The 24774-nt window shown below is 39.6% G+C and overlaps 1 protein-coding gene and 1 pseudogene across 3 annotated transcripts in view; both read right to left on the bottom strand.

The window, feature by feature from the left end:
• Positions 1–24774, bottom strand: part of EEPD1 (endonuclease/exonuclease/phosphatase family domain containing 1) — a 65601-nt gene that overhangs the window by 16391 nt on the left and 24436 nt on the right. For all 3 annotated transcript variants that reach the window (XM_042475362.1, XM_042475364.1, XM_042475363.1), the window contains exon 3: positions 1889–1940. In XM_042475362.1, coding sequence (XP_042331296.1) covers positions 1889–1940 — 52 coding nt within the window. The remainder of the gene's footprint in view (positions 1–1888; positions 1941–24774) is intronic.
• Positions 7548–7729, bottom strand: LOC121935818 (annotated as a pseudogene).

Genomic DNA, 24774 nt, shown 5'->3' with positions numbered 1-24774 from the left:
GTAAATAATCAAACCTTAGTACAGTGTTTGTTTTCAAAATCAAGAGAACTATTTAATGTTGCTTGACAATAATTTGCCGTTATAGGTGATGAATTATATAGCAGGGAGGGTGGGAATGGGGGTTTGGGGATGGGACGGAATAAAGGAAAAAAAACTTTTTTGGATTAAGAATGTATAAGAGACAAAGATCAGTCATTTTTGTTATTTGTTGATGAGATACGTGTGTAACATTTTGAGTTAATAAAATATATTTAAAAAAGAAAAGAAAAAGAAACTCAGTTTCTATAGCAACAAAGCTGAAGAAAGGTCCCTTAACTTTCATTATCTAATTTATCTGTACATCCATAGATTTATAGATATTCATAATATCACACAGTATAGTATGTAGGCAGAAAGGTACATGGTTAATAGTCTTAAATTCACAGTTTTGCACTTAAGCCAAAACAAAGCAGGAGCTGGGAGGGCAGCAAACAACTCTCCCTTCTGCTTAACAGTCTTCTCATGGACAGCCTGTTTTGCTGTGAAAGTGATTTAGAACTAACAAAGATAACAATGGGTTTAATCATGATGAAACACTGATGAAGCTGAAATGTACTCTGAAGCCAGTGGGGGTAGGAATCCATTACAAATGCATTACACTCTACACTTTAAAAATGTTCTGTAGAATCTATCCAATTGCAAATGCCAGGCATGGCAAGATGAAAAACCGTATGGGACTGATGAAACAGAAATATAAATAAACCTTAAACTTGTTTTCTCATTACTGTATTTTGTAAAATGAAGAACAAATCAATCAGTATAAACACAAAATTAAACATTTTCAAAATCCTGCAAAACATTTTGCTGTTGTTACATGACTTAAAGTTGTCTCCTACCTATGGCAAACATACCCTGGGGTTTTCTTGGCAAAATCTATTCAGAGGTTTGCCATGGCCTTCTTCTTAGGCTGAGACAGAGCATAAGTTGTACAAGTCATGCAGTTGGTTTGCCTGTCTGAGCAGGGGTTCAAACCCTGGGGCCCTATACTCCCAGTCCAACACAATACTACACCATACTGGCTTGCAAACATATACACACCTATTGATATTTGGATATATTTACAGAACTCAGGTGATGAGTGGCAACAGTAATGAGGCTATAATGGGACATCTAAGAACGAAGGGGTATCGGTATACTTTCCTCCCCATATTTGTGAGAGAGTGATTTTTAATGTAAAACACAAGGGGAACTCAACCACTACTCTGGCCAAAAATCAGCAGAAAAAGGAGTGATTGCTCTCAATAGCCATGGAATATTGAGAGTCATAGCTGGAAAAGAAAATTGGAGTGAGAGCGGTGGAGTGGAATGGCCTGGCCTATTGGAGAAAAGCATGGCTGATTAGCTAGAACCCTGAACAGGAGAACATCTACTACTTCTGTAAGGATACAGTGCAACATTTTGTTGCAGATCCTATTTTTATGGCTTAGAGTATTTCTAGGTTATTTTCCACAACTAAGAGGAAAGCCACAGACGTCAGGAAATCAGAAGGAAATTTTGCCAACTAGAAGATTTCTACGACAGAAAGCAAACAGCATGTTATTGGTGATTTTTGTAAAATTTCCTCACCCACCCAGTTGAACAGACTTATTTGCTTCCCATGTACTAAACCACAGTCATATCGTAAATGACTGTGGGAAAAATTATCTAATTTTAAATTGGAGTGAGAGTGGTGGAGTGGAATGGCCTGGCCTATTGGAGCTGTAACTGTGTAGTGTGAAAAGGCCCCATGATGCAGAGAACATGAAGATTTGGGGAAGGAAAAGTATGAGTCATACTAAATAAGGAAGCCTCATGTTGATATAAGAGTTGTGTTTAAATAGGTTTGCATTGTTCATACAATTTAAAATACCTTTTCCAGTGCATCTCTGTCAACCAACTCTTGCACAGCCAAAAGCTTGATGCTACAAGGGGGAGAGAGGGGAAAAAAGAGAGAACACAGAAAATGTGTCATTTACAATGAAACAAAACTAGCTCTTGAATTTTGAAAACATTAAATAGCACAAGTTATGCATGCCAGCCAAGTACTTAAACAAATGTAGTTCTAATGCCATCAGCATACCTCCACCTGTACAAGCAGTCATGGAATATTTCATCCCTCTGCTCTACCTTGTGAAGGGATGACCTACAAGAGTTCACATTCGTTCACCTGACACTGATGACATTGTACACTCTGCTCAAAAAGCAGACAGGGCTTCTGTAAACTGATTTATGCTTGACAGCTTCAACTATTCCATCAAAATTCAAAATGTAAGAGCCAGCAGCATGAAATGTGTGCTAATCAACTACAATAGTGTGAGATATGTGAAATGAACTAAAAATCTGATCATTCTTAGCCAGTCTTGTTGTCTGTTGTCCAAAACATCCATAAGGCACTAGGATAGGGGAAGGCTGTTTTGCTACATCTGAAAAGGAATTCCTGGCATAGCAAGGCCAAATAAACCATCTTTCTATATCAGGCAAATGGGATATGATGTTGTGAAACACTTAATTATCAATAGCAGCCAAACAAATGCTTTTTGAGTAGCCCACAATCAGAATATGTGGATAATAAACATTTGGATGAATAGTTTCCTCCAACAGTTAGTTTCATCCTATTTAGCCAGGTGGTGATGGTATGCTGCTCCTCTGTCTTTATGAATGTGATAGTTTACAAAACACTGGCCAAAGCTAATGGTCATCACCACATTTTACAAAAATGTTCCCACATAAGCATCAGACAATGTTAGCAGAGGAAAGGATGGAACCATATCTGTCCACCATTAATCTAAAATGACACTTAGTACACTTCAAGAAATTCACTTTTGTTTCTCAATAATAACCATATTAATTCTGTTAACATGTTATTGTAATGGGATACAGTAATATGCTCCAAAATATGGCAGAGAGAGAGAGAGAGAGAGAGAGAGCAATAATGGACAGGAATGAGATTGTGGCTGGGCCCCTGAACTGACTTAACCAAAAGCATGACGTTCCTAAGGAAGCATAATCACCAAGTGAGGATTTATAGCACTGCATAGTGAAAGAGAGATCAATTTATCTAAATGTTGGATGGCAACCTGGCACCAGGCTGATGCAGAAAACAGAAATGATTGGACATCCTCAGTGGTTTTTACAGAACTAGCAGCGCAATTGATCTAAAAATAGGAGATGGTTATTGCTGGCTGTCCAATATATTACACTTCTCCAAGGACTACAAAGGTTGACTTTTTAAAAAATGTTTTGCGCAATTAAGTAGCCAGCTATGGAGAATGATCATCCACTGAGCAGGCATAGTACAGAAACCAGGATTCAAATCTACAGAGAGACAATCTGGCAGCCCAAGAAATGGCAGGCAGAAATTCTGTTTGTGTGCTATCTGCAAAATGTGATTGAAATGGTGAGCTGCAGAGAATCCAACTTCACCAGCAAGAACACCTAATCTTTAACATGGGATAGGCACCAATACAGTCCTCCAGTCACTGCAGTTCCCAGCATTCCAGGCTCTGCTTGCTATGACTGATGTATATGCACTCTGGCAACATCTGAAAAGGCTACATTTTGCCCACTCCTGTTTTGTACCAATGGACTACAGCAAGTCAGGTAATAAGCCGTGAACTACTGGGTCAGAAATATTTACTGGCTTGAGCAATGAGCTTTTCTTGTTGCATTCAAATGGCTTTATGTGTCCCTTGAACTCAACACAAGACAGGATTGCCAGTCACTAGCAGAAAGGCGGGTAGGTTCCCACATTTCTTGCAGGTTTGTTCCATCCCATCAAGGAATGGTCCATACTTTGAAAGTACCACTGAAGCCTTGCTAATTAGGAATAACATTCCTGTTAGTTTAATCCATATATAATGAAACAGTCCCAAAATTCTGACATGACATAACCCTAAATCAAGGGGAAGTGATCAGCCACTTGTGTGTATAACAAAGAGAAAAGAAAGAGTTCTGCATTGAAAGCAGTTACCTGTGCTTTGGCCTGGGGCAAATGCATCCAAGAAGGAAAGAATAATTGAAATCAAGGAAAAGAACTAAGAGCACTCCTTGTTAATAAACACTGCAGTTCCAAAACAGTGCACTGGTACAGGCACCTATTTTACCACACATTTATGTCTTTGTATTAAAATTCTTACTGCAATGTGGGGCAGAGTGATACAGATCAGAGATTCTCAACTTTTTCACCCCTCCAGAAACTTTGGACTTCAACCTGCAAAAACCCAGCCAGCACGTAAAAGATCAAATTAATAAAGAATAAGGGATTTTGAGAGTTGACATAAAAAAAAAAACAACCCCAGAATAACCAAAGCTTGAGAATCAATGACATGAACAACCAGTTAGAAAGCATTTTACAGTGCACACCACCATTTGTTCACCTATATGCATCCATTATCCATTGGTGAGTAAGAGGGACAGATATAAGTCTGAATTCTGTTGGTCAGCCCAAACTACAGCAGACATATTGAATCAACTGTTGAATCAACACTTAGATAAGTCCCACTGATTCAATGAGTCTACTCTAGTAAGGCATACTAATAGGCTTAAATCCCTAAATACAGAGGCATTTCATTTTCCACCAATTAACCTATTCATAAAGTTTCAAGTGAAGTGTGTGAAAACCATGGCTGCACATGCTTCCTCATCTAGCAGTTGTTTATGACTCCTCTGTAACTTCTGCCTTAGTCTTTGGGCAGTCTGGTTGTCAATCAATGTTTATTGATCAGCACTTAGGCCATTATCAAAATAACACAAAAGCTGATAAAACACGCTATAAAATTCTATAGAAGCTCTATAGAAATTAATAATAATAAATAATAATATATATTTTATTTCTATCCCACTTTTTGCCAGGATATGCATCCATATATACATAGTACCCCCCCCCAAAACAAGTTTAAACAGTATAAGATTAAAACCTACATACTAAAATACGAACAATCCAAATAATAATTATGATCATGGGCAGAGTTCAATAGATCTTATTCGTGGCCGGGTATTTTATTCCAGAAATGCCTGCCAGAAGAGAGCTGTCTTAATGGCTTTTTAAAAGCTCTCTAGATTGGTGATTTGACGGATCTTGTCCGGCAGGCCATTCCATAAATTGAGAGCGGCTGCAGAAAATGTCCTCTGGGAGGTCGCCGCCAACCTGGTCTTTAAGGGCTGTAGTAAATTCCTCCCAGAGGACCTGAGGGTATGGGGTGGATTGTATGGAAGCAGATACCCTTAGATAGGTTGGGGCCAAGCCACGTAGGGCTTTAAAGATGATAACCAACACCTTGTACTGTGCCTGGAAACTAATAGGCAGCCAGTGGAGTGACTTCAATATTGGTGTTATATGGTCACTCCTTGCTGTTCCTGTGACCAACCTGGCTGCCACATTCTGTACCAATTGGAGTTTCCGGACTAGGTCCAAGGGTGGCCCCATGTAGAGGGCATTGCAAAAATCAAGTCTTGAAGTTACCAGCACATGTACTACAGTTTCGAGGTCACCCCGTTCCAGGAAAGGGCGCAGCTGGTGTATCAGCTGAAGCTGTTAACAGGTGCTCTTTACCATCGCATTCACCTGATTCCTCATCTGAAGCGACGGGTCAAGAAGCACCCCCAGACTGCGAACACAGTCCTTCGATGAGAGCGTGAGCCCCTCTAGGACTGGAGGTTGCAGCCCAAAACCTGGTTTGGGGACTAAATATAATAAATCTAAAATATGAATAAAATACCGTACAGATACCATGTGAATGCCATACAATTTAAGTACAAAACCCATAAATGAAACAAAATTATAAAACTTGATTATAAAAATCTATATAAAAGATTCAAAATACAAAAATGGGTAAAATAGAGAGGGGGGGAAATACAGCTTTAAAATGATAGTACATAAAACAAAAGATTGAACACATCAAAATTCCTCACCTCTACAGTTTACCCCAATTGTCCCCACATATCTAGCTCTCAACTGTATTGCTTTACATAGAAACCAAGCTGTGGTAATAGATATTTTTGAACGTTGACCACTCATGAAGTATGAAGTTCTAACATGGGTATCCCAGAACATTGATCGTTTGATATAGGGATCAAGATACTGGTCTCTTTCCTGTTAGTACAAATTACACTTAAATAGAATATGAGCTAAATCTTCAATCTCTCGGTCTCCAAGTTCGCTCATCGTAAGGAATACCATTAAATCTACCATATCTTACCATTGTGTCAAGCTAATCAAATCTAGCTTGAGTAAATGCCTCCCTCAGGTATTGTGGCATTTGTATTTTTAGATAGGTCTTTGAAAAGTGCATTTAAATCGGCTCAGCCATTTTAAATTGCCTGCCTTACTAAGGGTGGCTATATCTTTTTGGGCCTCGATATCCTGGATTCTCTGTCTCACACCCTTTTTTGCCAGTGTGGTTGTCACACCTATGTTGGAGGAGGACTCAGAGGGAAACCTTTTCTTCCTCTGCCCACCCTTACAAAGGCTCAAGAAGCAGATACAGACTTAAAAGAAAGGAGGGTCTTAAAACAAAGGGCCTTAGATAACAGCAATTTGTTATAAACAAAACACCTTATTTTATTCAGTATCTTTGCAAATATTGTTCCAAAGGGTTTGCATGTTTTCTAGTACTATATCTGGCAATACCAAATGGAATGTCATCCAGAAAAGAACCATTTCTTACCACAAGCCATGGTATTCATTTATCCACTAAAGCAAAAGAAAGAAATAGCAGGAATAGGGCGATGTATGGAAAGGAGGTACAGTATGTCACTGAGATTTGCATCAACAGAGGGATGAAAACTAAGCCATCTGTTGGAAAGCTATTTTGAAACAAGTTTAGTGAAGGAACATAAACACTCACAGTTTTGTTTTAGACAATATACTAACTAATACATCCAAGGGTTCTGATTACAATGGGCCCTCAATATCCACTGGGGTTTGGTTCCAAGACCCCCTGTGAATACCAAAATCCATGGATGCTCAAATCCCATTACAGTTGGCCCTCCATATCCATGGATTATTTATCCATGGATTCAACCATCCAAGGCTTGAAAATATTTTATATATATATACATCCCCAAAAGAAAACCCTGACTTTACAATTTTATATACAGGATACCAGTTTAAAATAGCCACCATGTTTAATGCGACTTGAGCACCCATAGATTTTGGTATCCACAGGGGGCCCTGAAATCAAATTCCAACAGAAACCAAGGGCTCACTGTATATACAATGATGCAGCAAAATGAAGTCATTTATATAAAATGTTGAATAACTCAAAGATTTGCTTCTTGGATTTTTTAAAAATAAATATTTTCTAGTTGTAGTTGAATTCATGGATGCAAAATCCATGGATATACAGGACTGACTCTTTGTTCAGGGATCATTCTTGTTAGAGCATGTGAGTCATGAGTAATTACAGTAATAGAAAAAGCTCACAATATGTTTCACTATGACAATATTAGTAAGAGTTCCTGAAACTAACTTCAGCATCTTTTTTTATTTATTTATCACAAAATAATTTATTCTGCTGATTCAGGATAATATGTGGCTGGTGGCCACACTCCTAAAATACCTCAAATGATGTAGTTGAGTTTCCCTCATTTGGGGAAATCGCAGGGGTCAGCACATCCAGAGTGCAATGGATGAGCCTCATCCTGGGAAAAGCACCCAACTCTCCTTTTCATTCCTATTTTTCTTGGTGCCCCGCCACCACAGAGACTGCATAAATGAAACAAGAGGAAAAATTATTTTTTGATCCAATGCCAATTCATTTCTTCTTCATTTCAAGAGCAGATAGACTGTTAATGTTGCCTCAATTGATTGTATTGATTGTATATATCTAAATAAAGTATTATATATAAAATCACCTGAAACTGAAATGTAAGTGCCTGTGTGTCTGATTCCATTGACAGCCAAAAAGACAAACAAATGGGTCCTTGACTAGATCAAGCCAGAAATCTTAGAAGCCAAGATGACAAAACTGAGGCTGTTGTACTTCGGATGCATCATGAGTAGGCACGACTCATTGGAAAACACAATAATGCTAGGAAAGGTGGAAGGAAGTAGAAAGAGAGGAAGGCCACATGCTAGATGGTTGGACTCTATTAAGGAGGTCATGGGTATGAATTTGCAGGATCTGAGCTGGGCAGCAGTCTTGGAGATGTCTTACTCACAGGGTGGTCATGGGTCCACACCAACTCAGAGGGCAGTTAACAACAACTAATATGTCTGATTGCCCTCATTATCCTACTTGAACTGCTCTACATATTTTGCCTCAAGCTGATGGTGATGTGTCAGGAAATGAACTGGCTAGGATTTCTCTCATCCTATACCTAAATGATAGTGTTGAGCTCCCAGAAACCTTTTATAACAGTGCCAGATTTAATTCTGCCCAAAAATTGGACAGGGTTTCACCTGGGTTTTCACAAAGGTGGGAAGAAAAGACAAGGAGGAAGGAAAAAAAATTAGAGAGAGAGAGAAAGAAATGGGGTAAAAGAAAGAGAGAAAATTGGGTGGCAGAGTTAAAGAAAGAGAGGAAAGAGAGTGGTTCTATTGACTGTCGGATGTGGTCTCATCCACTTATGGCTTCAATATATCCACTGCTGACTCTTGCTCCCCAACTGCATGCCAGCCTGGCATCCACCCACCCACCCAATATATTTTCATATTTCTCCCAGAAATGGGGCCCAAAGTAGCTCCCAGAATAATTAAAACAAATACAAATGAAAGCACAGTTTAATGAGTTTAAGAGTTAATCGTTTTAAAACACAATTTAATCAGTTGTACTATCAAAACACAACTAAGTAAAAATCGGAACAGATCCCCTGCATAAAGGGAGGACCAACTGTACATCCTTCCATAAAAACAAATTTCTGAATTTGTACATAAGCTAATCCATTTTTTGCTTTCTCTTACATTAAGAAAATATGTTGATCCCATGTCAATGTGGATGGAACAATAATAATGGAAAAGTCTCTTTAAAAAACTTTCAGAATAAGCTGAATGAGCCACTAATTTTGGAATTTTTTTGCCAGCAAGATTAGAGTGGGAATCTTAGTATGACTGTTTTTACATGAACATTTAAATGATGTTTGACTCAATTGTTTAACTGAATTTTTTAAAAATAAAAACTTTACTGGAAGAAGAAAAGCCAACATATAAAACAAGGATATGATGATTAAAAAAAACCAATAACACTTGGCTTATGACTTGTAAAACATAGGATATTATTATTTTGAAAACAGATAACCTATTTGCTCTGTTTTTTAATTTCCCTCGTGGATTGTTCTTTTATGCCTTTGAAGTATCTTTTCCTCCATTTGATTTTTGCCTCACTGTTCCAGTGGAGCCTCCGTGATTTTGTGGAGGGGGTAGAGAAGGTGGACATTTTTTAAAGAAAGAAATGTCTTATGAATTTCTATTATGCCTTGACATAAACTGCAACTAAAAATAAAATTAAAGACCTATGGAAGGAACCCAAAAATAGCAGGGGATTGTATCTGTTAGAGGTTTATTATCGGAGGAGCTTAGTTCTGCATCCTTGCCAAGCAGATTTAAACCCTGGAAGCAATCAAATGTAATTTAAGGTTGTCAGATTCCCTGCTTTCACGGAGTGCCTCAGCTAAATCCTATTCAGCTCTTTCACTGAGAAACTCACATTTCCCATTAATTTGTAACAGTTTTTGACCCACTTGCACATTACAGACTCTTTTCAGGGCAAAACTGCTGGACTACGCTTCCTATCAGAAGCAAATGTTTTGGGGCTGCTTCACAGATCTCTTATACTGAACTTATTTCAGTGTAGGATGTAGCAAAGAATTCTTTGCAATATCAAAAGACTTTTTTGCCAGTATGTGCTCATTATGAAGCCACCCACAATCAATTGTTACTCCAAAGGATGTTTATATGAAATGAAAACACAGGTCTGGATAAATAAGCAGAGGTAATAAAAATCAACTACGGGTTAGTATTAATTGTTCTCCTAGTACATTTCAGTATAAGTACTTTCAATATCACTTAAGGCTTGCCATTACAAAAAAACTGGCCAGGCCCCTATGATTTTGGCAGCATCTAAAAGGGGACATATTTTCTTAAGAGGGAGAGAAAATTATGGGCACAGCTGGTTTTTGTCACCTCTTGAAAAGACACAGAAAAAGTGGCAGTCTCAACTATGATACTAAACTAGGCTAGGAGAGCAGAACTCCCCAACAAACTAGACACAGTGGGTTTCACAGCTGAACAGAGATATTAAGGTGGAATTTTGACAGCCAAGCTCAATACTGTTCCTCTGCATCACTCTTATCAAGCCAGAGACAACTTCCGCAAGTCACATGAACCACGTAATTCAGTAATAAATATAACACAGCACAATGAAACAGTGAAATCTAAGCTACGCATGATGTTTACTATGGGGAGATCACTTGAAACATCTTTTTAATGAGAACCTCTACATCTGAACCGGACCCAAACCTTTCTGATGGTCAGTCAACTCCAGTGGTGGGCCCTGTTAGGCTTACCTGTCAGTGTGCAGAAGCAATGTTTTCAGCAGCACTGGGCATGCAAGTCTAGCCACTTCAGTGGGCCCTCCACATTCACTGGGGTTAGGGGTACAGGGCACACATGAAAGTGGAAAAACTGCAAATACAAAAAATTAACCTGAGATAATACTTCTCTATGTCCTCCAAAAGAACTCTATGGTCCACATTCACCAGAGGTTGAGCATAGAATTGTGCTGGAGGACCTACAAATCCTAAAGAAGTGATTAAGAATCTCTAGGCCCCCCATTGTGACTTTATGGTCAACCTCCAAAAGAGTCACGCTGGAGGATCTAGAAATTAATAGAGAGAACATATTAATCAAATATGTGACTAATGAAAGCCACAGATGTGGAGGGTTGACTGTAAAGTATTTTAATTTCAAAAATGCTGCACTATTAGGAACTGGGTGGCTACCCAAGAAAGCTAGGAGCTGATGCTGTCCTCATTTCCATGGTACAGTGAGTCTTCCCGTTGCTATGACACCCCTAAAACCTACAGATGCATCTTTTTTACACCACATACAACAGCTGGGAAAAGTTCTTTTTTAGATGACAACTCCCCAAAATTTCCCATCTTCATAGACTTCAGCAGCATTGTGGATTCTGGGAAATGTAGGCAAAGATTGGAACTTGCCCAAGCACTGCGGACATATAAAAAAACATATGTAAGATAGTCAGAGAATCACCAAACTTTGTGATGTTTCTCAGCTCTGAGCCTGGCAGTCCACCAAAAGTCCTGTGCACCTTTCTGATGAAATTGAAAGCTATAAACATAAACTCTGTACACAAAGTCAATAGAGATGCAGGACACAAGCCAGCATGAAATCCCAGTTGAAGCATGTCTATTTGAAGCACCATTAACAACTGAAACCAGACTTCAACACCCATCCATTTCTCCTTTCTGATTTACAGACAGGCCCTTTTAATGCAGCTTTGAGGAATCACACAGATGTCTTTTAAAAATAAAATAAAACAAAATAAAATAAGGCCATCTGTCTCAAATTGTTAGGCAGAACTTTGTAAGTTCGCAAGCTTCTTATTAGTTTCATGTGGGAAGCTGCATGATCGTTTAAAGCCACCGTTGGGAAAATTAAACTTGTGACCATCCTGAAAGCCCTATTATAATTTAAAAAAACCACAAAGTAAACAAGATGATTTCCCCCCTTTGGGATGCAGCTGTTCCTTCTGACTCAATAATGATGAGCTTAATGGGGTTATGTGGAATCTGAACCCTCAGATTGGAGAGTAAGAGATAGCCTCTCACAGCTACTATTCTCTGTGTTACACAGGCTAATGCTGCTACAGCTTTAAATCTAAAATTACGTGATTTTGCCTGAAAGTTTCAAATAATGGCTCTGCTTTCTCATCCAGAGTGCACTTCAGTTTTTCCACCAAGTTTGTAATAACGGAAAGGGGGCTGAATCTATACAATAATGTTAATCACAGAGCTTTGTAAAGTTCCTCTTTGGACTACAAGGCCATGCTAACTGGGGAGTTTTAATCCAAAAACATTAACATTTCCAAGGAAATGTGTGGATTTGCAGAAAATGACAGCATTATTAACCACTCTTGTAGAGTTACATCTGTGTTAATGCTATCAAATTAAGGTTAAAAACTCCTGGCCAAAATACAAGCTCCTTATTACCATAAGATGACACTAGATCTTAGATTCTGCAACACAGATGGGATGCATCTATGCTACAGACTTAAAACAACATTGCTTGTCATTTAGTGAGTTTGGCACTTCTCAACATCATCAAAACACGTTCCTACACTTCTTTGTGAGAGGGCCACAGCTCTCTGTATATAGTTGCAGCTTCAATCCCAGGTGTTTCCAGTGAGAACCAGGAATATTATTGCCGGAAACCCTGAAAGGTCAGTGCCAGTCAATGCCAACAATACCAGGGGGCCACTCACACTAAACAATTTTACCAGTATGATTCTGCTTTAATCACTTGTTTCCATCCTATGGAATTCTGGGATTTGCATTTTAGGGAGGGGCATTTAGAATTATCAGCCAGAGAGCTCTAGAGCTTCACCAAACTACAAATCCCAGAATTTCATAAGATGCAGCCACAGCAGTTAAAGGGGAATCACAGCACTATTACTATGTAGTGTGAAAGGGCAACAGGATATACCAGCAATTTGGCTCAAATATCAAGTGAATATAATATAATTTTAACAACTACAATGTTTTTAGCATACATCTATTTTATATGTCAGGCTTGATCTATGCTCCCAAATGTGACATTCATGACTCATTCCATCTCACCCTTCATACAACCTCTATCTCAGTAATAAAGCAGGGGTGGGGAGTCCTTTGGTAACAGTCTCCAAACTCCCCAGTGAGATAAACTTGTATAAACCTTGATAAATGAGAAAAATAAGAGATGTGATAATTGCCCTGGGCTGTTCTGCCATAGTTCTGGATGAAAAGGACCAACTACATTATTAAAACAACAAATTTATTAAGAGTGACCTAAAGCTTATTCAGTTTTTTAAAAGAAATTTGGGTTTAAATGTTGTGCTAAAGGTTTTCTATTTTAGGCAATACGGGATGGTGTCCTATACTGAGGTTGTATTACCACCAGCCTCTGAAGCTGGCTGTCTGCCAGTGGCAGAATGGTAGACCTCCATCTCCAGCCTATCAGCCATGCCACTCTTCTATGTTTTAAGTTTTGTTTTACATATGATATTGGGATGGGGAAGACCTTTCTCCTCCCTCACCCCCACCTCTGCATCTTAAAGTAGTGAAATCCAATAGATCTTTATCCCTGGGTTGGTTTGATGCAAAAGTCATATGAATGTCTCATTGGACAGATGACATAGTTTACCTAAGCACAAATGAATGGCAGATTGATAAATTTCCACAAGCATATAACTGTTTGTCACAAAGAAGAGCATTCTTATCACCTGCTTGTCAGAGGTAGATATGATAGACTTCCTGTTTTGTTTGTGTAAATTACAACTGTACCACACAAATAAGGCCACGTGGTCATGACCACTACTTGTATGAACAAAAACAGTCAACCTGCTGCACCATCACAGTGCTTATATACATGATACAACTGAAGTGGTACCAGTAATTTTGGGGGAAAGGAACCTTAATCTCACTGCCTAGGCTTGAGCTCTTCAGCCTGCATGAAACAAACGATCATCATTTCCAATTCAAAACATGTTAGTGGACTACAAGGCCCAGCATTCCTCATCACTGCTTGTGCCAGTTAGGGCTGATGGGAATGGCAGTGCAACAACATCTGGAGGGCCATGCAGGCTTTAGATTGATAACACAAAAGATAAACTGGAGCTTATTGTTCAACAATACAATATTGCTAGTTACATCAGTTTGAGGCAAAAACATCCACTAAAAACTGGCAAGGATTTTGTAAAAACTTATTTACAGTTGGACAGAGGTATTCAAGACCTGAGGTTCTCCTGTAATAAAGAAATAGGAAAACTGTGGTCCATGAGCAACTCAAAGTCCACATACTACATTTTTGTAACTCTACCTCCCCAGGATCCTCTCAAAGCCCCAGACAGTAATTTTGCTTTCCTCTGGCTCCCAAAAAGGCCAAAGCAGGGAATGATGTCACATCACTGTGGCTCCAGAAAAATGTGCTGGCATTGCCCAGTTTTCAGCAAGCAAGCAAGACTACTTTATGTCAACCTCATAACCATAATCTACTTTCTGTTGAATAATCATTCACTCTAAAGCCTATAAACTTCTATGTTTTACTTGAGATTTGGGGCAATTTAAAATAAGGCCATCAGCTGTTCTATAAAACAAATATATAAAATGTACAATACAGCACATGTGGTATTTCTCTCTCCCCTTTGCCTTGCACATCATGTCTTATCATGCACAACAGTAAAAACTCCCTGAGGAGTGGATTCAGAGCAGAATGAACTTTGCTAAGAGTAAGTTCATTGAACTCAAGTAACTCAAAGATGGGCAACGTTCCAAATAGACATCACAGAGGTTACTAGGATTCCTTATTGAGGAAAAAGAGGAACGTGTTTGCTTTCTTTTCAGTCTAGAAAGGATAAGGGTTGCTGAGAAGTCCCATGACATAGAATAGCTTATTCGATTTATTAAAAGAAATTGAGCAATACTGAAGTTATGATTATTCAACATTCTTTCAACAGACTCTTTCAAACCATCTCAATAAGATAAAGAACTATTTTCAACAGTAGCCAGGTCTCTCTCTCTTTGGGTAGACTTATATAAGGGTTAATACATCAGTAGTGCTTAGAAGGGTCCTGAAGCAAGCAAGTCTGATTCCCCAATCCCCATTGAACACCAATTCCTTCCCCCTCCAGTCTGTTTTGCAAGTCTTTGCTTCCTATTGGAAAAACATCCCCATTTAAAAGTATTTGCCATCTCTCTCTGCTCCATTTTGTCAGTCTTTGCTTCCTATCGGAAAACCTCCCCATTTAAATCCACTTAGTTCTCTCTTGCTCCATTTTGCAAGACCTGGCTTCCCAAGGAAAAATCTCTCCATTTAAATCTACTTGCTTCTTTCTCTGCTACGTTTTGCAAGACCTGGCTTCCCATGGAAAAATCTCCCCATTTAAATCTACTTGCTTCTCTTTCTGGTCCCTTTTGCAAGACCTTGCTTCCTATGGAAACAACTCTCCATTTAAATCCACTTGCTTCCTTTCTCAATCTAATGTTAAAACCTCCAGCACCTAGGAATCGGTTGGGAGGGGTCCAGAGAAGGAGAAGAAGGGATGGAAGTGGTATTTCCCTCTTTCCATCCTTCCTTATAGCCCTCTAAGTTTTACCCTCAACTTATCCACAGGTCATATCAAAACCCAGGATTCTGACCCTGAAATCTTCCCTTGACTTATACATGAGGTCGAATTGTACATGAATGTATACGGTATATCTACTGTTCATTCACCCTTTGAACACCATAGATTATGAGATAAGAGCATAACACTTGAATTATTCCTGTCAAAGTACCTCTAACATTCCCCCAAAAAACAAAACCTTCAAAAACACATGACTCATTATATCAAAGCAGGTAATACCATTACCGCTCATTATGCTACTTCTTAAATGTAACTCCGTAACACCCTAATTGCCTGAGAAAATAATTCACAGCAGGTAACCACAATGTTTGAATTCATTATTTCCTAATCCTGGCAGGAGTTGTAGTCCAGCCCCACATGTGAAGAACACCAGACGTGGAAAGCTGGCTCATACTGTTCATGAGTCTCATAAAAGCAATATTCCAGTTACATGTGGAAAATCCAAGTACAAAGTCTAAAGCTCAGTGGGTGTCCTCAGAGTATATTGAGCGAAAGAATGATCTGTCATTCTCAGAGAGTTGCCCCATTTGAAAAATAAAAGTGGTCAGAACATGAATTAGTACCGCAAGTTAATCACACTATTGCATGGTTGTGGGGAATCAGGTACTGTTCCCTCACTCAATGAGTGCTCCTCTCCCCAGAGAAGCTTTGTGGTTATGTGCCAAACAATGCTGCCAGGAACTACTTGATCAAGTCTGTCTAATGGAAAGAGAAGACTTCTATCAAGTTCTCAGCTTGTGTATCACACAAACAACTCATCTGACTCAGTAATTCTCAAATAGTGAGATGGGACTCCTGGGGTGGGGGGGGGCATAAGAGTTGCTCAAGGAGAGGTGTGCAATACTTGGAGGCCCTGATCCCTTTCTCTTCCTCATCCCAAACTTTTTTATGTGTAAAATTTGCACGTATTGAGTTATATCTTGAATTACCAAAAAAGGGTCAGACTAATGGCAACATACCTTCAATCTATAATTATACAACCAAAAGAATTCTCCAGTGTTGTCACCCAATCTGATAATTTAATTTTTTGGGTAAACTTCCTGTATTTTTAATGTAACTTTTCTATTTTATATGGTTTCAAGTTATATGTAATCCTTCTATTTTATTTGGTTTTAAGCTATAGCACGACTCCCTGGGTTTATTGGCTGTAAATAAAGATTGTTTGATTTAAATAAAACTGTTCTGATTGGAACAATGTCATTTCCTTATAAAATGTTAAAATAGGAATGTACATAAATGTGCAAATGAAAATATGCACCCTAAACAAAGTATTTTTATTCATATACTACGCTGAGGTGTGGGTGCAATGACAGCATGTAGATGTAAATAGGGTTGCCATAGCACGCCCCCCCCCCGTGACCAGCACGGTTTTGGGGGCCCCCTCCGTGGGGAGGGAAGTGGGGCAGGGAAAGCGAGGCCCTTCCCTGGCTTCCTCCCCTGGCGACGGAGAAAGCCAGGCAGAGGTTTGGGGCTTCGCTTCAGCGAGGCCCCATTCCCTTCCCTGGCTTCTTCCGTCGCCGGCGGAGAAAGCCAGGCAGGGGAAAGAGCCTTTCCTCTTTCTCCTACTCCTTCTGCCTCCTCTCCTCCTCCTTTTCTTCCTCTCCTTCTTCCTCTTCTTCTTCCTCCTTCTCTTCCTTTCTTCTTCATCTTTTTCCTCCTCTTCTTCTTCCTCCTCTCCTCCTCCTTTTCTTCCTCCCCTTCTTCCTCTTCCTTCTTTCTCCTTTTCCTCCCCTTCTTCATCTTCTTCTTCCTCCTCCTCTTCTTCTCCATCTCTTCTCCTCCTCCTCCTCCTCCTCTTCCCCTCTTCCTTCCCTTCTTCTTCCTCTCTACTTTCTCTTCTTCTTCCTCCTCTTCTTCTTCTCCTCTTCCTCCTCCTCTTCCTCCCCTTCTTCTTCATCTTTTTCCTCCTCTTCTTCTTCCTCCTCCGCTCCTTCCTCCCCTTCTTCCTCCTTTCCTCCCCTTTTCTTCCTCTCTACTTCCTCCTCTTCTTCCTCCTCCTCTTCCTCCTCCTCTGCCTTTTCCACTCTTCCTCCTCTTCAATGCCCAAATGTGCTGTTTGGAATGGGGGAGGCAGGTTGGCCAGAAAGGGAAGTCCATTTCTGCCATCTGTCTAGGAACAATGTCAAAATGTCCTCCATTTTGATCATGCCTAAGAAACATGCATTTATATTAACACTTTTAAAAAAAGCATCATTTTTGTATGTCCTCCATTTTTACAAAATATGTCCTACATTTGAAAAATATGTCCTACGTTTGTCCTACATTTGTCCCAGTTTCGAGGTCCAGAATTATGGCAACCCTAGATGTAAAGGGGGTCACAAGGATAAAAAAAATTTGAGAACCACTGATCTGACTGACTATTAGCATCTTTCATCATGTCTACGTGCAAAATTGTTTGTAGCCCTGTTTGTAATGGAAACAGGTTACAAATCTGGCAGAGGTGTAGCATACTGCCAACAAATACCAAAGACTGTCTGCTTCCAGAAAGTACCTGTTCCTCTTCACTAGCCATTTCGCTTGTTCAGTATAGTCATTGCTGCAGCACTGCTTTCAGAATGTAGGCCATAGGTCCCCAGTTGGATCAACATGTGCTTGGACATGTATTGTTTTAAAAGCTTTAAAAAAACCAACAACTCGCCTTCAGCCAAGAAAGCCTCCCAGATAAACTTTGTTGGTATGTCCCTTCAAAACGACTCTTGTCTCCTAGCCTGCATCTGCACTGCAGGAATAATCCGGTTTCACACCACTTTAATTGCCACGGCTCAATGTTATGGAATTCTGAGAATTGTAGCTCTGCACTGGTGTCACAACAAATGACATTTCCCAGAATTCCATAGCACTGAGCTATGGCAGTTAAAGTGGTGCGAAACCAGGTGATTTCTGCAGTGCGGATGTACACCTGGAGATCCTATCCTAGAGTTTTCTTGGCAAGATTTATACAGAGGAGTTTTCTGTTGCCTTGATATAAGATGGATGACTTGTCCAGGGTTACCCAGCGGACATCCATGGCTGAGTGGGAATTTGAATTCTCATCTCTCAAAGACTTAGGCCAACTTTTAAACCACTGGTTCTCATGAGCAGGTTATAGATCAATATAAATATGACAGTCCTGGAAGGGGAAAGACACTTGCTTAGCATTGCTAATGGTGGCCACATCTTTTCTTTCTCCCTTGCTATAACCATCCCATAGATGTGGGGGCCACTGGTCAACTTTCTACTCAGGCATGCCACTGACAATCACCACTCTGTAGGCTAGAATTTCTGTCAAGCCCAGGCATGAGATAAATGTGTTCACATTTTAAAAAATAAAATTAAAATACTTGCAGGGAGAAACATTCTTTGAAATAAAATAGGATGGATAATTTATTTCATTTTCTGTACTACTTAACAGAGGCATATCTTAGAAGACATTATTCTACTGCTCAGAAAAGTATATGTAAAACAATTGTTAAATTTATGTTGTCGACACTTCATATAGCATGCAACTAGAGCCCATTCATCGCTGCAGTTTAAGAGACAGATTAAGTTTGTGTGTGTGGGTTTGGGTATGGTGGCTGAACTCACACCCTGCTAGTGTCAAAATCTCAGCAGAAAGAGCTGTTTTTAGATACAGCAACAGGGAAAAGCAAGTCAGTTAATGTTTAAAAAACAAACACAAAAGCAAATGCAAGGACAGGCTTTCTCTACATTGATTAAAATCTCGTAATGGCATTCAGATCAGGATTTCCGAGTTTGGAGAAATAATACATGGGGCGGGGGGAACCCTGTTCACACAAAATAAAATTACAGCGTAGCTTTATATGGGAAACACCCATTTTCTCACAAAATCCTTAAGGATTGTAATAACAGATGCAGCCAACTTCTTAAGACTGGATGTTAAGCAAAACAACAGTTGGGGGGTTGGGGAAGCAGGGAGAAGGCTGGATGTGATACAAATCCAAGTCTGTTGTTCATAACAGCCTTAGCTTGCAATGCAAGAGGTGTTAATCCTGCAATTCTGCAATTCCAGATATCCATTTAATTGACAATTAGTCAACAATCTTTCACAGAAAGAAGACTCTCCACCTCTTTACCAACTTTTTATTTTTAAAAAGCATTACCCCATTACCCAGTTAATAATGCCATGATCCAGTGGCTTTATTTGCAGAATGGGCCCCTAAAATTTCATCTACATTTTATTAATTAAAATGTTTAAAATCATCCTTCATCCTTACAGATACCAGGCTGGAATATAAATATAATTACAAGAATAAAATATAATTAAAATAATAACAATAATAACTCCATAATGTAGCCATATGTTGTCTTATAGTAACACGCAGCCCCCTGGGTGTCCCCAAAGTCCTGCAACCCTTCCCATCCCCACTACTACTAAATGTGCTGATATATTTTCCCTTTAAAACAAGATGTTCACTGCCCAGGCACAATCCTTACAACTGGAATCAAGCCTCTGGAAGCCTCCAAGGTGTGCAGCTTCTACTGCAAACAAGCTGGGCATGGAAAACATTTGTTGTTGTTGAGTGCCTTCAAGTCGTTTCCAACTTATAGCAACCCTATGGTGAATCACAGGATTTCCTGAGGCTGAGAATGTGTGACTTGCTCAATGCCAGCCAGAGCATTTCCATGGCTGAGTGGGGATTTGAACCCTGGTCTCCAGAGTCATAGTTCAATGCTCAAACCACTATGTCATGTTGGAATCCATACCTTGTTTCCAAGTAATCAGCTGTTATGATAAAAGAGACAGAATAAACTTATATAAAATATGCAGGAAAACAAAAAGGGTTTGAGGTGACTCTTAAACAGTTGAGTATTAAGTTCAATGGAGAGGGTATTTGACTGCAGCTTGCTTGGTGGCACACAGCACACCCCACAACACTTGAGGAACAGCCTCCCCTAATGAGTTTAAGTTACAATAGGAAGAGGTGTTTTGAGTCTCTGCTTGTTTAGAGCTTTGAAAGTCAGCACCAGAACCTTGAATTGCGTTCATAATCCAAGAGTCTGCCAATACAGCTCTTTCAGAATACTAATAATAAGCACTTAAAGAAAGTGTTCCTGTTTTGATGTGAATTATGCTAGTGGAAAACACAATAAATCAGGTCATTTCTGGTAACTGAGCTACATTATGATATTTTTCCTCCTATGCAAAGAAATATTGATTGTGAACAGTAAGAATTCTATCCATATTATGAGGCCAGGAAGCTTTTGTAAGATGAAAAATAGTTGGAGGATTTCTTCCTTACTAAACGATTTATCAAAAATGAGTAAAATGCATGCATGTTGTGCATCTTTTGGGTCTAATAAGTGATGGGTTTATTTGCTGGCCTGATACAGCATGTAATTTAATCTCAGAGATACCAGTTACAGACATACAAAAGACAAAAAACAAAACAAAACCAGAATTCTCTTTCTGTTTCCAGCCCTAGATTCGTTCCCTCCTGACAGGGAACAACTACAAGAACCTGGCCTATGTCTCATTATTAGTGTCAATGTCCCCCCCCCCCAATTCTGTTATGGCTTTCTGCTCCTGTTCTATCCTATTATTGGGGGGGATTTTGAGGGAAGGGGAAGGGATTAATAACCAGTAATCATTGTTCCAAGAAAACATTTCAAGAATACTCAAGAGGCAATAGCCATGCAAGATTTATTAGCATGATTAATACCATTAGAAAAAGGCAGAGGGGATGGAAGGGGAGAAACAAGAGTAAAAGTTTCAGTGCAATGCTTGATGATGCAGTAAGCCATTAAAAGGATATCTAATATTTATGTGTTAGCAGAAAAGATATAAGCCTACATTATAAGAGCTCAGTATGTAAGGCCCATTAGGCTCACTTGATAATACTCACAAAAAAGCTCCTAGGATGGATACAAATAAGCAAAATTGTGGTAGAACTAAAAGCTGGGGGATAACAGGATTAAGGCACCATTTTCTAGACCACTCATTTCTAACGCTGCACTCACAGGTGACATCATGACCATGCAGGCATGATGCTGCTCCTGAAAGAACAGGGAAGGTTCCAGCTGCAGCACAGTATCCTTTATTCAAAATGCTCCTGTTGTTTTTACATATTTTTATGAAATATAATCATAATGTACTGTTTCACATGTGAGTTTGTTCACATTATACTATGCTCAATAGTTGCTTCCCTTGTCATGTACTTATGTAAGATCACATGCCTCAATATCTAAAATAAGATCTTTATGTATCATCCAGGGATGGCCACGTTGGCTATGTTGCAAAGTACAATAATATCCAAAATCCACAAAGCAGTAATACATTTATTGGGGCCAAACAAAATGCATGAAATGCATGCCTGCAACTAACATCCTATTTCCTCCCTCCTGTATGATTTTTAACACTTTTGCCTGGTAAAGAAACCAGTGGAGCTTTGAAAGCTTGCTATTTGTATTTGGTGCATTTTAAAGGTATCAATGTTTTATGTATTAGTTTACGTACAGTGTAAATCTGATGCCTTTAAGAAAAAGTGTGGATGTTATGAAAAGTTGGGTTATGGTGTCAAACTATTGTGGAAAAGATGGCTTTTGCAGTTTGAATCAAATCTTTAGAAAGTTACTAAAGGTGCATGGGCTAAGGTGAAGAGCACATATTTCTAACATATATTTCCAAATTGGTTCAATAATAGAAGGTATTACTCCATATGTTTGAAATGATTAACAAACACAACCATAAAATGAACAATACATTTTGGTATCTGCCCTCTTTAGTTGCTAAAGATGAAACTGAACTGCATTGAAGGTGTTAAGATCCTAAGTTTATGAATCCAGAAATTCTCACTTTTATCCAAAATGCCTGAAGGAGATGGCACCTCAGTACCAAACAGAGAGAAATCTGAGAAGAGGTGATGTTGCAAGTTGAAATGTCTGGCCACAGGTTGCTCCAGGTTCCTGGACAGGATTGCAGACTTGTGGTTCCTGAAACATGTACTTAGGCCTGTGGTTGCTTTCCCCACATACTGCAGATAACATCCTGTATGCCTGCATTCAATCACATAAATAAGATTATAGGCCTGGCAAGCAATGTGTTGTTTAATATAGTACATCCTACAACGCACTGCTCCAAAAAGTGACAGTCTGCTTAAGATAGTTACAGGTGAGGCAATGCATTGAATCACAAGGGTGCAATCCTGGCTTGGTGACTGGTATTTTTATTTTCAGATTTCCCACTTTTAAGGGGGGCCTGCACCACTAACCCCTGTGAATGTGGAGGGCTACTGTATTAGCATCAGTGGGGTTATTGTGGAGATCTGTGACAATTTTGTGATTCTCAGCAGTGAGGAGAGCATCAAGGAAAGGCATATGTGAATGTTCAGTTACGTTTTTAAATGTAAACTTCATTGTTAGATGGACAGACTTGATATATAATATAAACTCATCCTAGTATTCCTTTCCTTTAGTCCAGACCATAAAGATATCATCAGTGTTTTGTCACTATGTGAGAGGATTGTCACTTGCTTTATTAGGATATTATTTTCTAGTTTGCCTATTAACATATTTGCATAAGAAAAAAGCCATAGGCCCGTTACAAACGGGCCAGAAAGTATGCGTGGAGCGCGTACTAGGGTTAGAAAGGGGCAGTGCTTCCGCACCCCTTAACCCTAGTGCGTGCTTCGCGTGCACAAAATGGCAGCGGCCGTTCCACACGGCCGCCGCCATGAAGACGTCTATACGGGGCGGCGCGGACGTGATGTCCTTGCTCTGCGCCAGGGCGCTTAGTGCGCACTTAGCGCAGAGCAGGAAGGAGCTCCGTTTCGGAGCTCCTTTCTGGTTTGGTCCGCTGGGCGCAGCCTTCACACAGCTGCGCCCAGCGGACCAAAGGAGAAAGGGGCCAAGCAGCCCCATTCTCCTCCTCTCCGCCACCACTGGGTGTCCTTGGGGCTTGAAGTCCCAAGGACACCCCTTTCCAGGCTGCGGGGAAGCGGCCTTTTGCGACTGAGGCCCCGATACACTGGGGAAAGGGGCGGGTGCAGCCCGCCCCAAACAGGTGGTCTGTAACCCGCCATAGAGTACCCATAGAGCTACTGACAGACATCCCTGATCAAGGATACCTGTACTTTCTTCACAGAACATGAACGGACTCTCATAAAATAAAATTAGCTCCTGGTTCATACTGTTTCTAAACGTTTAGTAACTGGGTTGCAGATAGGATGACTTGGTCCTGTACAAACCGATGCTTGAATGCCCCACTCTTATGATACACCACCCAGCACTGTCCTTTGCCTTCTCCAGTTATTTAGCTCCAAATCGTATAGTGCTTAACTGCCACATAAAAACAGTTTTATTTACTCAAATTTGTTAATATTCTTGAGGGACGTTCCAAATACTCTATGGTAATATTGAGGCTTTTCAATTTTATCACAGTGGCCTCCTGTATCTGTTTGTTATACTATAGTATACTTGCTACTTTTTAAAATACTGTAAGCCACAATGACTAACTACATATATTCAGAGGCTGCATATGCATAGTTTAATTGAATGCAAATATAAATTTAATTATTTATCTACACTACAAAAAAGATCTTTGTGAGTCCTTCCAGTCCACAGATAACTTTTGGGAGTATAACTTTCCTGAATAGACTCCTGGTCACCAAAAAAGGCCTAACCTGTTATACCCTGACTTCTGCTGCAGCTATATTTATTGTTGTCTTTGTTTATTATTTTATGCTATGTTTTAAATTGTAAATTGATTAATTGTATATTAGACGGCTGGGATTTTGGGATACGAGAATGTATGCTTTAATCTTTTAAGCCACCCTGGTTGTGTTACACAGAGGGGTGGGAAAATAATAAGAATAAGAATAATTATTATTACTCCCAAAATCCTCTGGCCAGCATAGCCCCTGTTTATGTTGGTTAAGGCATTTGGAAATTGTAGTATAAAGGCTTTGGAAGCCTTTTTGGCAGAAGGGCAGAGTTAAATGCTCCAAATAATTAAATAAAAGTAAAAAGTAACACTTCTAAATCCTGTGACTAACCACCATGGCCCCCATCTGCATGACCTTCCCTATTTTTTTAAAGAAAAGGTGGAACAGCTAATCCAAATCCTCAACACTGCCCTTCTCTTTGCCATTCTATTAATCAACTGGGATAAAGGCACTCATGCAAGTGCTGCCTGTTACTGCTAGTCAGAAATGTTTGGTCCACTAGCTACAAGTTGGGTACCAACCATCCTTAAAACAATAAGCAAACACATTATTAGGGAACCATATAAAGATATCAAGCCTAACACAGTATGGTGATAAAGTTGGAAGACTCTACTGGTTGGACTTCTCACTATGGCACTGTTAAAAGGAAATTTGGCTACCCTGTTTCTGAAGCAGAGAACCAGCATTGCATAGTGGTTTGAGCATTGGACTATGACTCTGAAGGCCACAGTTCAAATCACAGCTTGGTCATGGAAACC

This window comes from Sceloporus undulatus, chromosome 6, assembly GCF_019175285.1.
Source record: "Sceloporus undulatus isolate JIND9_A2432 ecotype Alabama chromosome 6, SceUnd_v1.1, whole genome shotgun sequence".
In the NCBI taxonomy this organism is placed as follows: Eukaryota; Metazoa; Chordata; class Lepidosauria; order Squamata; family Phrynosomatidae; genus Sceloporus; species Sceloporus undulatus.
The sequence above is the reverse complement of the archived record's forward strand: the minus strand, read 5'-3'. Positions and strand labels throughout refer to the sequence as shown.